This window comes from Meriones unguiculatus, chromosome 4, assembly GCF_030254825.1.
Source record: "Meriones unguiculatus strain TT.TT164.6M chromosome 4, Bangor_MerUng_6.1, whole genome shotgun sequence".
Lineage (NCBI taxonomy): Eukaryota > Metazoa > Chordata > Mammalia > Rodentia > Muridae > Meriones > Meriones unguiculatus.
The window spans coordinates 76,392,823-76,408,154 of record NC_083352.1 but is presented as its reverse complement, the minus strand read 5'-3'; the positions used below and the strand labels follow the sequence as shown (position 1 = coordinate 76,408,154).

Here is a 15,332-nt window from a genome sequence, read left to right as displayed (position 1 = left end):
TAACTTTACTCCTTACTATATTTTTTATAGTAAGGAGTAATGCTGTATGTGAAGGTAGTACTTCCTCCACTAGGGAAGCAGAATTAAGACATCACTTGTGTTTGAGGCCAGCCTAATCTTACATAATGAGTTCTGGTCAGGACCATGTAATGTAGTAAACACTGCCTAAAGAGGGGGAAAAAAAATCAAGCCAGAAAGAAAAATAACCCAGTGTCACCAAGAAAAAGATCTGGATTTGGCCTATTTCCTGATACCTAGCAAACAAACGAGATGACAAAGATACCTGCTTCCACATGTGTTATGTAAAACAAACCCAAACCAAAAACATGATTCTAGCTTTATTTTAGCAGGTAAGATACCAACTTTGGAAACGGCTCCCAGCTGAGTTTCTGAAAGCAGTAATTTTCTTACCCGGGCTTCAAACTCAGATGTTCCCTCCATGTAGCCAAGTCCTCCTTTCTGCAGCCTTGTCGCCACTTCAATAAGATCACTCCTCAGGAAATTTAAGAGCTCCTGGTTGCCATCGCAAGATTTTAGACCCAAATTTGGCTTCCGAGCCAGATAAATGGAGTGAGTAATTTCTTGGTACCTATAGGAGATGGGATATGGAAAAAGGAGGAATACAGAAACTTTAAGAAGTACTTCCACATCCCCCAGCAGCCAATAACCAGCTGTTTCTATGCTACCCTTTAAATGGATACTGATGTTTCAGACAAACAGAATCATACAAAATGTGGCCTTTCCTGTGTGGCTTCTTTTGCTTAGCACAATGTTTCAACACTTACCCACAAACACAAACCAGTGCTTTATTATTTATTTATTTTTAAATCTGTATGGGGTTTTTGTTCAACTATTTCTCCAGCTTTTATGCCTTTTGTAAATGAATAGTGTGCTGTTTAGACAGGTCACATTCTGTCTTTTTACTGATCAACTGGTAGACATTTATGGTATTTCTACCTTTGGTCTATCATTAATAATGACAAATCAGTCTTGAATAATCAATTCAGGCAGAAATTCATTTTTACAATACTGCTTAACTATGATAGCTCATAGCTTGGTGCAAGTCACAGACTAGTCAGGGAACAATTATGCTACCCTGAATCACATGTAACTTAAATGTGTATTTTTCCAAATAAACATGATGCTCAAAAAGATTACAAGCTATATGAACATCAAAGGTTACAGATTTTTTTTTAAACAACTTTAATGGATTATCAACAAAGCCAAAAATGGTTGTACACAGCTCTAGCCAAAAGCTCCTTGAGACCTGCACCAGCACAAAGGGTAGAGGAAAGAGGGTTAGAAATTGAACATCTTGGGCTATACTGTCTGAGCCAGTCTTGGCTACATAGGACCCTGTTTCAAATAAGCATGCAAGCTGAGGCTGGATAGATGGCTCAACCATTAAAGAGTACTGGTTGCTCTTCCAGAGGACCAGGTTTTGATTGCTAAGCACCTACACGGTGGCTTATGACTATCTGTAACTCCAGTTTCAGGAGATAACCCCTCTCTTCTGGCCTTCCAGAGCACTTTAGACACATGGTGCGGGCATACATGCAGACAAAGCATTCATACTTATAACATTAAATTAAAAAAAATAATAACACCCCCCCCAAGCATGCAAACAAGACCAAACAAAAAAACCTCTTGCTGCTAGATATCATGGTGCACCTCTTAATCCCAGCACTAGGGAGGCAGAGGCAGGCAGATCTCTGTGAGTTTGAGGCCAGCCTGGTCTACATAGAGACCCTACTTCAAAAATCACACTGCTCAGATTTATACTCAGATTTACATTTATACTGGGAAGATAAGAGCAACAAGAAGAAACACTTACCTTTTCTCCAGTCTCTCTTTAAGCTGACTTTCTCTTATTCCCTGAGGATGAAGGCAATTTAGCAACTCATCCAGTTCCTTCTGACTATCACACAGGAACCTGCAGAAGCAGAACAAACCTTACAAGTTGGAAGAACAATTAAAATCCTATGAGCCTCAGGTTGACAGTGAGTGAGCAATACAGAATTCCAAATTTTTTTCAGTCTAATGTCTACCATTATAACACCTAATTTACTATTCCCATGTTAACTTTATGGTAAGTTATTCACAGAACCAAGGTCTCCTGCTACAATACAAAGACTTTTTTTGTTTGTTTGTTTTTCTGAGACAAGATTTCTCTCTGTATAGCCCCTTGCTGTCCTCAAACTTTCTCTGTAGTCCAGGCTAGCCCCGAACTCATGAATCCACCTGCCTCTGCTTCTCTGCTGGGATTACCACCTTCGTTCAACCTAGAGACAGAATTTATGAAGCCAATACACCACCTGTCCATACAATTTAAAAAAATGAATTTATACCTCAAACTAAAACAGGCTAAGAAATAGGTGACTTTACTGAACATATTTTATATAATCAAAAGTATCAAAGACTTTCTCAAAATCTACCTCTTTCTATAAAAGTAGAATTGTACATTCAGAGAGACTATTTAAATTTTTTAAAGTGGCTAAAATTTATTTAATAAATTTATGTTCCTTAATTTTACTTTATACATGGTTTAGTAATGTGTAATCACCAAATTCCCAAATGAACTTAGAAGCATTTGGCAAGGCTACATAAAATGTATTACACAGCAGACTTGGTGGTGCATGCCTGTAATCCTAGAAGCTACGGCAGGAATATCAAAGTGAGCTCAAAGCCAGCCTGGGCTACCCAGTGAATGAATAGTACAGTGTAAGACTCTGTGTCTCAAGAATCAGGGGTAAACCCAGCATATGATATACAAAATCATATTATAAAGAGGTCTAGCTGCTAATCTAGGTTGCCAACTGGTCACACCCAGGAAGAGGGACCCTCAGTTGAGGAAGTGCTTCCATCACATAAGGCTGTGGGACATGTCTTGATTGCTGTGGTACAGGAGGACCCAGCCCACTGTGGACAGTGCCATCCCTAAGCAGGTGGAGGAAAGCAGCTGAAAGCGAGCCTGAAGCAAGCCAGCGAACAGCATCTGACTCCTGCCATCAAATCCTGTCCTGGCCTCCTTGGAGGATGGACTGCAACCTATAAGCTAAAATACCTGTTTTCTTCCACAAACTGTTTTAGGCCACAGTGTTTATCACAGAAACAGAAACAGAAACGGAATGAGAACAAGCAGGGGAAATCAAATCCTAAGCTTTGAGTAGTTGTTTACCAAAGATCACATCTGGCTTTAAAATGCCAGAGTCTCATGGTGCCCAAGCTGGTCCTGAACTTGGTATGTCTTGCTTCCATCTCCTGAGTGCAGGTATTATAGAAATGTACCACCACTCACAGATTAAGAGCAAATGGAGATGCAACTCAGGGCTTCACTCACACTAGGCAAGCAACAGGTAAGCCACAAACCTTGACCATTAGTAAGCTTTGATATGCAAAACCCCCCCCACAAAATATCCTCAATGTTACTGTTTTAAATATTTCCTTCTTTAACATTGGAAAGGAATAAAAATGAACAAGCCAGAGGGTATTCCTGTTACCACAGGTTCTGTCCTTGCTTGGGCACAGTGGTCTCCACAGCTTCTAGTGTTGATCCATGGTGTACGTTCACACTTGCATTTTTGCCTACATTTGCTTTCTTACCTAAGAAAAATGAAAATGTTGAGTTTATACAGACACTGCCTATTAAGCACAGAATATATTTATAATTACTAAAGTATTAAAGTTAAATTTATAAAATTTAAGAAATATCTAGAGCACTCCTATTCCCAGACTCATGAGTATTTCTAATATTATATAAGACTATTATGCAATATGCAGTTATAGAACAAGGGAAAATCAAATTCCAAATCTTGAGAAAACGTTTGTTTAAAAAAATTCAAATGTTTTAAAGCGGTGGATATAACTATCGTATACGACCGTGAGTCTCACATGGTCCTCAACTCTTTTGTTTTACCGTAACCAGTTGTTTTAGATAACCAGTTCCTATTGGAAACTGTATTTCCAAGTCTGTTCTAAGGTTGGAATTTGCACTTTCACAATGCTAGGCAGCCTTGCCTTCTCCAGCTCAAAAGCTGTCCAGTTTAAACCATAAAGCAAAGTGATCTTTAGGTCGTGGTGGTGCACAACATTATTCCCAGCACTTGGAAAGCTGAGGCATAAAGATCTTTGAGAGCTCCAGGCCAGCAGCAGCAACTACTACTACTACTACTTCTTTTTGATATTCATTTATCATTTATTATTTATTCAGTATTCTGCCTGCATCTGAGCCAGCAGAACAAAAGAGGACACCAGATCTCATTAAAGATGGTTATGAGCCACCATGTGGTTGCTGGGAATTGAACTCAGGACCTTTGGAAGAGCAGCCAGTGCTCTTAACCTCTGAGCCATCTCTGAGCCAGACCCTGAGGCCAGCAACTTCTACACTACATATTAAGACCCTGTCTCAAAAAAAAAAAAAAAAAAAAAAAAAAAAAAGAAAAGAAAATTAATTAAATTAAAAATCCACTGGGGGCTGGAGAGATGGCTCAGAGGTGAAGAGCACTGGCTGCTCTTCCAAAGGTCCTGAGTTCAATTACCAGCAACCACATGGTGGCTCAAAACCGTCTATAAAATCCACTGGGGCCAGAGAGATGGCCCAGCAGGTAAAGGTGCCTGCTACCCGGCCTACAGACCTGAATTCAATCCCCAGGTCCAACACTGGAAAGAACCAAATTCTACAAGGTGTCCTCTGCCATCTACATACAGGGACCCCCCCCACAAACATATAAATATAAATGTAATATAGATGAAAATACACTAGGATGCTCTAGATGAGCTTTTGAAACAACTGTATCAAGCAGTCCCATACTCTGTAGAATCACTTCCAAATCTGAAGATCCTGACATCACAGTCAAGTGTTCCCTGTTTCAACTGCCTCCCACAGGCCCTCACATGTTTGTAAAGTAGACCAAGACCAAAATTTTCTGCAAGTAATATAATCTACACTTGAAATAGCCTTAAAGTTTTGGGCTACATAAAGAAATTAGTAGTTTTCTTACTAATAACTCTATGAGTATTAAGTTTGTTATTAGAATTGTCTCCAAAGTCAAGCACTACTTTAAATAAAAAAATAAAAGCAACTTCTTAGAGAAATATGATACTTAAGAAGCAATCTTCTTTAGGTTATTATGAACCAGTGGCTCTCAATAGGAGCAGAGCTCCCTGCCAGAGGACTTGTGCTGGATTTGGAAGCATTTGGACATGGCTACTGACATCTAGTGGGGAGAGGCAGAGATGCTGTCAAACACCCCATTAAAGGCCACAGGACCTTTTATAACTACAAAGACATCACCCTAACCCAAGTATCTGATCTGAAAGAAAACAGCAGCAGCTGCTTCTCCTCCTCTTTGGTTTTTCGAAATGGTTTCTCTGTGTAGCCTTGGCTGTCCTGGACTCACTTTAGACTGGGCTGACCTCAAACTCAAAGAGATCCGCCTGCCTCTACCTCCCAGAGCACTAAGATTACAGGCATGTGCCACCATGCTCGGCTTTGATAAACTCCTTTTGTTCTTGAATATATTGAACAAACCTACACAACTGAAGAAAGTACACTTGCATTAACTTTACCAATTACCAACCAAGGACCATAACCTAGAACCTCTGCTCAGACGTAGCCTATGGCAGCTCAGCATCCAAGTGGGTTCCCTAATAAGGGGAACAGGGACTGTCTCTGACATGAAATCAATAGTTGGCTCTCTGACCTTTCCCCCCGAGGGAGGAGCAGCCTTACCAGGCCACAGAAGAGGACACTGCAGCCAGTCCTGATGAGACCTGATAGGCTGGGGTCAGATGGAAGGGGAAAAGGACCTCCCCTATTAATGGACTTAGAGAGAGGCAGGGAGGAAATGATCGAGGGAGGGGGGATTAGGAGGGGACTACAGCTGGGATACAAAGTAAATAACCTGTAATTAATATAAAAAATAAAAATTATATTAACAAGTTTACCAACTGATATACCCCATAACCAGCATTCAGATGAAAAATGTTACCAGTGATTCAATAACATCTAAATAAACTATTTATATTTTGTCTTTTTCCTTTTTTAGAGACAGGGTGGCTAACAACTGCTTGGCTCTAAGGATATTAGGCCTGTACACATGTAGTGCACACATATACAAGCACAACAACCACAGACATTAAAAATTAAAATAAAATCCATGTCCACCCTGTCACATTAAAAAACAAAAAACAACAACAACAACAACAAAAAAAAAAACAGAATGAAAATCAGGCTATGTTACATGCCTATCAATTCCAGAAACTTCAGATAGAGACAGGAACATCATGAGTTTAAGGCATATCCTAGTTCAAGTTTGTGTCCGAGGCTACATGAAAAAAGTCCAAAGCCAGGGCTTAGGGTTTAAATCTCAAATCTACATGGCGGCTAACATTTGGAACTCTAGTTCCAGGGAATCTTATGTCCTTCACTGACTTGTGCAGGCACCAAATGCACATACATACAGACTTACACGTAGGCAAAATACATACTTATAAGAATCTTAAAAAGAAGGAAACAACTTCAAAGCCACCATAGGTTATATTATATGTGATCCCCAGCAGGTGGGCCCTCCCTGTCTTGTCCTGGGTGTAAACAATCACTCTGCTTCAGCCTTCCAAGGAACTACAGGTAGCATGCTCCAGTCACAGTCAACTTCTGCACCCACCCAACAGGGTCTCACATGTAACCCACGGCGGCCTCCAATTCACAACCCTCCTTCCTCAGGGTCCTCAGTGCTGAGATTACCTCCACGCTGAGTAGCACTTCCTTAAAATAAATCACCGTTTTCTCCTTAATACAGTTATAGTGAAGTGGTATTTGGGACTGTCTTTTTTGTTGTCAAATCCCTAGCACACCTAAATTTGCTTTGCACAATTCTAGGATTACAGGCGTACACCACCATGCTTGGCTTTGATTAAGCTCCTTTTTTTGAACAAACATACACAATTCAAGAACTATCTATCCAGGAAACTACACTTACATTTACTTTACCAACTAATATACCTCATAACCAGCATTCACATGAAAATGTTATCCATGATTCAAAAACATCTAAATCATCTATCACCTAGATACATTTTTCTTTTTCCTTTTTTAAAGACAGGGTGGCTCATACTGCCTGGCTCTGAGGATACCAGGCCTGTACACATGTTATATATAGATATGTTCTTTCTACATCGTTTCATAATTGCTTTAAAAAGCAAAGAGGACGCATAACTGTTTGTTTGGTCTCCTCCCTCAACTCTAGGCTTAACGGCTCTACACACATTTCCAAGGTACAAAAGGTGAGAACTCTTTCTGTAATATCTCCTACCCACATGCATCAGCTCTTCCTCTTCCCTCGTTATGCTGGGACCAGGGCTACTAGGTTCTCTCCTCCCTACATTCTCGTCACCAAGTTTACTCAGAAAACACGCACCTGGGATAGGTGACGCAGGAAAGGCAGTCTTTGGTATGGATCCTACATGAGTTACATAAAACCATAGACAGTCCCTACTTAAAACATCTCAAAGCCAGGGTGGAGACACACCTACAATCCCGGCACTCAAGAAGCTGAGACTGGGGGCTGGAGAAATGGCTCAGAGGTTAAGGGCACCTGCTGTTCTTCCAGAGGTCCTAAGTTCAACTCCCAGCAACCACATTGTGGCTTTCAACCATCTATAATGAAATCTGGTACTTCTGGTGTGCATGAAAACAAGGTGTTCATATAAATCTTAAAAAAAAAAAAACCTATATGGGACTTCTGTAAAAAGGTCCTTTGACCCCTAAACGGGTCTCAACCACCCATACCTGTCCCCCGCCCAGTTAAGAAGCACAGCTCTAAGTCAACAGCCTCTTGCGGCAGATACACTTACTTCGGGGACAGTAATCCTCATCAGGTGAATTGCTGTGATCTTTTCGGTGATGCTTGAACCTGTAGTCAATGCTGTTATGGACCCAGCCCTTTTCAATGAATAATCCTGGGACTTCATTTGAGAAGAGCCAGTATCTACAAAGCACAAACAGGAATTAATTAGTGACACCCAAGATAAGTTAAGATAGCAGACTGGAAGACGGCTGTGTGGCTTTACTGCTGCAGCAGGAGTAGCCGTAATCATGGCAGACAATGCCTTCCTCATATTCTGACAGGAAAGAAAAGATTAACAAAGATGCCTTGACATCTCAAACTCATCTAACACGTGTCATTTCCGTAATGTCTATTCTGTATCTCTAAGTTCCACACAAGGCATGAAGTTAAGATTCCTTAAAAAAAATTACCTTATGTGTGGTATGCTTTGCTTTCATGTATATATGCATGGGAGTGGCCCACTGAGGTCAGAGAGGGTATCAGAACCCCTGGAAGTAGAGTTACGAATGGTTGTGAATCACCACGTGGGTGCTGAGATCCAATCCCAGGTCCTCTGCAAGAACTTTGTGCTCTTAATCACTGAACCATTTCTCCAGCCCTAAATATCGATCGAATTATTTAAAAAGAACTATTTCATTTGGATTACAATTCATCTGTTCCTATTGATGGTACCCTTAAGAACCAGATCGACTTTTATTCATACCACTGAGAATAGAACCCAAGGTTTATGCAAGAGCTCTGCCACAAACCACCAACGAACCTGGGAGACTGTCTTTTCTAATATTGTAACCATAGCATATGGCACCAGTAACAGTCAACAACAGCAATCATGGCTACAAACAGAACTGGAAAACTGAACAGGAACAGTTCATCTCTAGCACCTTAGCTAGTTTCCTAACTAGTAACTATGAGCTATTCTAGAAGGCACAGAAATCAAGTTGAGGAACTTACCTGTTATGGTTTCGGTCTGTACCAATAGGTGTTCTGCGCAGGACGAGTTTCGCCTTGGCAATCCCTTCTTGGAAAGCCTTCTCAGCAGCTGCCTTGTGCTTTCGCATTCGCTCCTCTTCAGCTTCCCGTTCCAATCTCACTGGTGAAGATGAAAAAGCAAAGCGTCTGCATGAACTACATGTTTACTGGCTCTTCCCTTCTTCCTTTGCCATGTGGTAGAACTCAATAATCTGTGATCCTCCCATACTCCTTACATACTCATGTCTCACCCCTCACTGCCAAGGATTCCTAAACAGATCAGGATGAATTAAAAATATTTCAGTCAAGACAGGGTAGGCAGAGTCTGGTGGCACACACCTTTAATCCCAGCACTCGTGAAGGCAGAGAGGCAGGTGGATCTCTGTGAGTTCAAGGCTAGCCTGGTCTACAAAGTCCAGGACAGCCAAGGCTACACAAAGAAACCCTGTTTTGAAAAACAAAACAAAAAGTGTTTAAAAAAAAGTATCTGTCAACAGATAGGATTTTTAAAACACAAGATAAAAATCTACTTAAACACACACACACATAAACACATACATACACACACAAAATTAGCTGGGTTTGGTAGCATACACACTTAATCCCAGCTTTTGGGAGGCAGAGCTAGGAAGCTCTCTGACTTCAAGGCTAGCCAGGAGTACACAGAGAAGAGTTCCAGACTGTGAGACACTGCCTCAACAAAACCAAATAACAGTCAGGCATATGCCTTCAGTCTTGGCATTTGGGAGCAAAGACAGGCAGTTATCTGGGTTCTAGAGTTCATGGCCAGCCCAGTCTATTGAGTGAGTTCTAGGACATCCAGAGAAATCCTGTCTTGAAAAACAAAACAAAAAAAACAAAAACAAAAAAACAAAAAATAAATAAATAAATAAAAAATAAGTAAACAAAACGGAAGAGTTGGGGTGAGTGGTAAGAGAGCTTGCCAATCATTATTCAAAACTTGCAGTTTGAGCTTTGGAACCACAAAAATATAATCAAGTATAAAATTTGTGGCCTTTAATAAGGTTTTCTAGACTGGTTAACTGTATAATCAAACCAATTACAGGAGTGATAAGCACCAAAATAAACGTTAAAGATAAAACTGGTAAAGATATGGAACTATCAGAACCCTCACCCTGGTGGTAGTAATGTAAAATTGTACAGCTGCTTTGTAAATGGCCTGGGAGCTCCTCAAACAACTAAGCATGGCTACAGGACTGTCACTTCTTTCCTGGGCATATACCCCAAAGGCACTGTGTCTAGACAGGCCCTTTAGAGATGCTTTCAGTGGCATTACTAACAGCCAAGCAATGCAGGCGTCTTAACTGTCCAGTGACTGGTGAACAGTGAAAAAATAACATGAATCTTGAAACCACCCCAAACCAAAAATATATATATATATAACATTAAAGGCTGTATATTACGATTTTTATTATTTTTAGTTATGAGTACTCATGTGTCTGTATGAAGGTATGTACATGAGAATCAGTTGTCCAAGGAGGCCAGAAGATGGTGTTAGATCCCCTGAAGCTGGAACTACAGGCAGTTTTATGTTACTTGATGTGCTGGGAACAGGACTCTTATCTTCTTGAAGAGCAGTTTGTTCTCTCTTTTCGGTTTTCAAGACAGGGTTTCTCTGTTTAGCCCTAGCTGTCCTGGAACTCACTCTGTAGACTAGGCTGGCCTTGAACTCACAGAGATGTGCTTGCTTCTGCCTCCCGAGTGCTGGGATTAAAGATATGCCCCTTATGATTCTATTTAAAAAAAAAAAAAAAAAAAAAAAAAAGGTGTGAAGGTCAGAAGACAACTTGTGGGCGTCAGTTCTCTCTGCTATGCAGGTCCCGGCATCAAAGTTGGTTGCGTGAATTAATTTCTTTCATTTTTTTCGGTTTTCTAATGTGGTGTGACTTCATGAAGAGTGGCTAAAACTTAACAGTGTATTTCCAAGTAGAAGTGAAAGCACATTATTTTACATTTGAATTCTTTTAAAACACAGAAAGAAAAAGCCGGGCATGGTGGCACACACCTACAATCCCAGCACTCTGTGAGGCAGACGCAGGCAGATCCCTGTGAGTTTGAGGCCAGCCTGGTCTACAAATTGAGCTCAGGACAACCAAGGCTACACAGAAAAACCCTGTCTCGTAAAAAACAAACAAACAAACAAAAAGAGAACCATTAAGTTGGACATCCTGGTTCTAATGAGAGCTATAAAGGCATCTGGTTAAAATGTTAAAATAAAACTTTGTCTTGATTAGTGTCTTTTCTTTAAGACTTTAAGCACATACCTGAGCTGTGTTTGTCCTGTTGCACAGTTGTTTTGGCTGCTTGAGGAGGGGCCAGGCCTCCCAATTATTTATTTACTAAATAAGCATGTATGGATGTTTTACCTGCATGTATGTCTATGCACCACTTGCCTGACTGTGGAGGCCAGGAGGGGATCCTCTGGAATTAATTGTGAGCCTCCCCTGGAACAGCAGCTAGAGCTCTTAACTGCTGAGTCATCTGCCTAGCATAGACACTGCTTGTGCAAAGTCGCTGAGCTAAGTAAGCATAGCAGCTCATACCTGTAATCCTAACATTCTGGAGGTTGAGGCAGAAGGATTAGTGTAAGGCCAGCCTAAGCTACACAGTCAATTTAAGGAAAGCCTGAGCTAATACGAGCTTATCTCTTATTGAGAAACTATGAGAAAACAAAAATCTTAGTGAGTGGAGGGTTACTACACACAGAACAAGTGAACAGTTATGACAGATAGCCTGCCATTATTCAAGTACCCTGTTCTAGGGCTTTCCTGAACCTCTCAGGACAAATTTTACCTTTTGTTTCTCTCTCCTGAATCTCCCGATTCCTCTTAGCTTGCATGCTAAGCAGCCTTCTGCTCTTGACAGCACTAACCATGTCATCTGTTTCCATTTCCACTTGGTGTTCAATCTTCACAATTTCTTTTTTCCTGTCTGTTTTGCCTAGCCCATTCTCTTCTTTGCCGTTTTCTTTATTTCTGGCTTCCATCTCCTTGCGCTTTTGTTTCTCTGCTCTCTTTTTGTCATTTTCTTCCTTCAGTACAGCAAGCCGTTCCTTCCACAGCTCTGCAGACATCTGCTGTCTTGTCTCCATGTGGTCTTGCACAGAGTATGTCATGAGGATCCGATGGCAAAGAGCTGTTAATATCCGTAGCTTCTCCTCTGAGGTCAGCTCAAAGAATTCTGATGTCTCCAGCTTCTCTAGGAACTCGTCTTGTACCTCATTGTCCTCAAATGGTGTGGAATCTTTATTGTCATCTGTTTCCGAGCCCTCACTGTCCTCCTGGACATCACACCTGCGCAGGCAGAGCCGGACCAGCTCTGAGACAGAGTGCAGAGTGAGGGGGATTTCTGACAGCTTCATTCCCAGTTCTCCATAGTCTTCTGCAATTTCATCCTGAAGTAAGGTCTGTAGCAGAATGACCAGCACTCTGTTCAAGTACAAAAAACCACCTTTATCTGCACTCAAGGCTTCCATTAGGGACACAGCAGTGATGGGGTACTGAGCATCAGGCAAGAGCAGCCCAGAGTAACAGCTCAGAAACTCCACCACCAGGGCCACATCCCCAAAAAGAGTGTTTGGCAGCCCTTCAGGGGTATCTACCAGCCTGAATGCTGGGAGGTTTCTGCCACCTAATTCCTGGTCCTCATAGCGCTTCTGCTTTTCTAACTTCTCCAGCATTTCTTTCTCTCTCCGTTCTTTGGCTTTTTCCCGCAACCTCTCCTTTAGCTCCTGTCGTTTCTTTTTCAAATATTCTTTCCTTTGCTCTTCAGACATAGAAGCCCACCTCTTTTTATGTTCCAGAAGTTCATAGCGTTTTTGGACAAGAATCCGAAGCTCTTCTGGAAGACGGGCTCTATCTTCGTTGGAGAGGATACGTGCTGTTTTGGAGATAACACAAGACAGAGCGCTCTTCTTGTCCTCTTTGTCTTTATTTTCTTTGTAATAGGCAATCAGGTGCAGAGCTGCAGGAGGCAGGTGTTTATGAGGTTTACCAGAGGACCTTGGCACACCCCCAGAACTCCGTGGGGTGCGAGTCATCTTCTGAGTCCCTTTGGCCATATCCAACAAAGTCATCTGCTTCATTTTGGTCTTAGGAGTCTTGACACACTTGTTGGGCGATTTGGAATTGCCTGTGGACTTCTGTCCATTCAGGATGCCCTTGCCTCTGCCCTTGGCCTTCAGAGGTTTATCACTGTGCTTCCCTGGTTTCTTGGTGGATGGGCCTTTCTTAGGAATGTGGAAGCTGTGAAGTTTGTTGGGGGACATGATTTTCATCACTTCTTCCAAGTGTTCTTCTGGAGACTTGGAGTTCTTTGAGTTCTTCACTTTGAGTGCTGGGCCATTTAATGACTTCTCCAAGTGCACATGACACCACAGCTTAGGGTTTAGTGGGGAACTCAGAGAAGAACTGTCCCTCTTAGGTTTCTTTGAGGGTTTCCTGTCTGGAGATCCAGTATTCCTCCTCTTGGTAGAGGGGTTGAGAGTCATATACTAAAATTTAAGAACAGGAGCAAAATTACTTTTAAAAACTAAGTGTGGCAAACAATATTTAAGCACTGTAAAGGTGCTCTTCCTTTTACAACTAAAACTATACATCTAGGGCTACAACATAATGAGATCTCGTCTCAAAACAAAGCTATGTTCAATTGATATGGAGGAAGCATATCAGCGATCCCCAAACTTAATTGGGGTAGAAGCAAGAGAATCAGAAAATTGAAGTCTGTCTTTGTTACATACCAAGTTTGGGGCCAGCCTAACTCACATTAGACTCTGTTTCAATGTTCCCTATCCCTCAAAATTGTGTTGTGGAGCTGATAGGATGCTTCTCTAGTATATGCGAGGGTTTGGGTTCCACCTCCAGCACTGCAACAAAAGCCCACCATCCTCTGATATTCGATGCTTTTGCTGTATAGCTAGCTCTACGTTGACATATGCACTAGTGGTTTTCAAACATTGTAATGAAATCTATGTATACTTTCTCCAGCAACAACATAGAAAAACTATGCATAGTTACCAAAGTCTATCCATGGGCCCCAGATTAGGAAATAACTTATCTAAAAACACCAGCATCTCAAGATTTCAACCTGAGGATGCAGCTCAAGTGTAGAGTAGCCACCTAGAAGCCTCCAGTGAGGGCTGAGGGTGTGACTCAGTATAGAGCACCTACCCAACGTGTAAAAGCCTAGATTTCTTCTTTGAAAATGGGGTGGAGGTCAGAGGGAATAGTCCCACTCTTGAAATAAGTTAGGTTTGCATCTTTTAATCTTATGTTTATGGTTCAATAATTTGTGCTGTAAGTAGAATATACTATCTAAATACTTCTGTCTCAACCTAAAGGCATAAGCTCAGTGAAAACATAATTATGAAGAGAAGTAACAGTACTATTTTGATAAAGAACCCTTTTAACCCTGGCTCCTGGTTTCTTACTTTTCTTTGTCCTCTCCCCCAACGAGAAAACTTACTTCTATGAATATAGAACTACAACCTCTATAAATTCTCATATATTTTATATAGTTCCTTAAAAGTTTTTATTGCATTTCATCATTTACCTTGTGTAGGTTATGTATGTGTGGTGGGCCTGCCATGCACATGCCATATTGGGCACGTGGAGGTCAGAAGTAAACACAAAGAAGCTGGCATTCTCTTCCCACCATGTGGGTCATATGAATTGGATTCAGGTGCTTAGCCTTGGCTACAAGTACCTTTACCTACTGAGCTATATTGCCAGTCCTGACTGTAAGTAATACTTGAATGCACCCCCAACTGATTCTCTCAGGCACTCTAGTCTACAATCCTCCAACCTTCAACCTCACAAGACTTTTTTGTTTGCTTGTTTTCTGAGGCAGGGTTTCTCTGTGTAGCCCTAGCTGTCCTAGACCTACCTCAGTAGACCAGGCCGATCTTGAACTCACAGAGATCTACCTGCCACTGCCTCCCAAGTGCTGGGATTAAAGGTGTCTGCCACCACTGTCCAGAGGATCTCACAAAACTTTAAGTCCATTAATTTTATCATATTTTCAACATCCTAACCAGTTTATCCCCCCCCACCCACAAGAGATAGGGTGTCAAAGACAAGCACAGAGGCTCACACCTATGATCCCAGCACTCAGGATACAGAGGCACGAGGATTTCCAAATTTCAGGATATCCAGGGCTACACAGTGAGACCTGTCTGAATGAAACAAACAGGCAAATTCCCTTCAAATAAACAAAAAGATAGATTGGCTCTCACTATAGTACCCAAGATGGCTTCAAGAATATGGACAAGCCATGAGTCTAAGCCTAAGGAGTAGATGGAACTTAGGTCATGGACCACAATTATTGGTTCCCTTCTTCACTTAAATTTAATTCCAGGCAATCATTACAATCCATCTCATATAAACCTACAATTTTCCTTCACATTCTGTATTTACTTGTAAAAGCCCAATTTGTTCTGCCCTAGGCTGTACACATTCATCATAAACATGGTTAGGACAGAAAGAACAACAAGTCCAT

General features: G+C 41.4%; 1 protein-coding gene across 1 annotated transcript in view; it reads right to left on the bottom strand.

The window, feature by feature from the left end:
* The window catches only part of Baz1b (bromodomain adjacent to zinc finger domain 1B), a 59,272-nt gene that overhangs the window by 16,562 nt on the left and 27,378 nt on the right, over positions 1-15,332 (bottom strand). Inside the window, exons 7-12 of the mRNA XM_021661772.2 lie at positions 11,631-13,329; positions 8,799-8,937; positions 7,855-7,988; positions 3,501-3,603; positions 1,835-1,933; positions 412-589 (exon numbers count right to left, since the gene is read on the bottom strand). Of these exons, the coding sequence (XP_021517447.1) occupies positions 412-589; positions 1,835-1,933; positions 3,501-3,603; positions 7,855-7,988; positions 8,799-8,937; positions 11,631-13,329 (2,352 nt within the window). The remainder of the gene's footprint in view (positions 1-411; positions 590-1,834; positions 1,934-3,500; positions 3,604-7,854; positions 7,989-8,798; positions 8,938-11,630; positions 13,330-15,332) is intronic.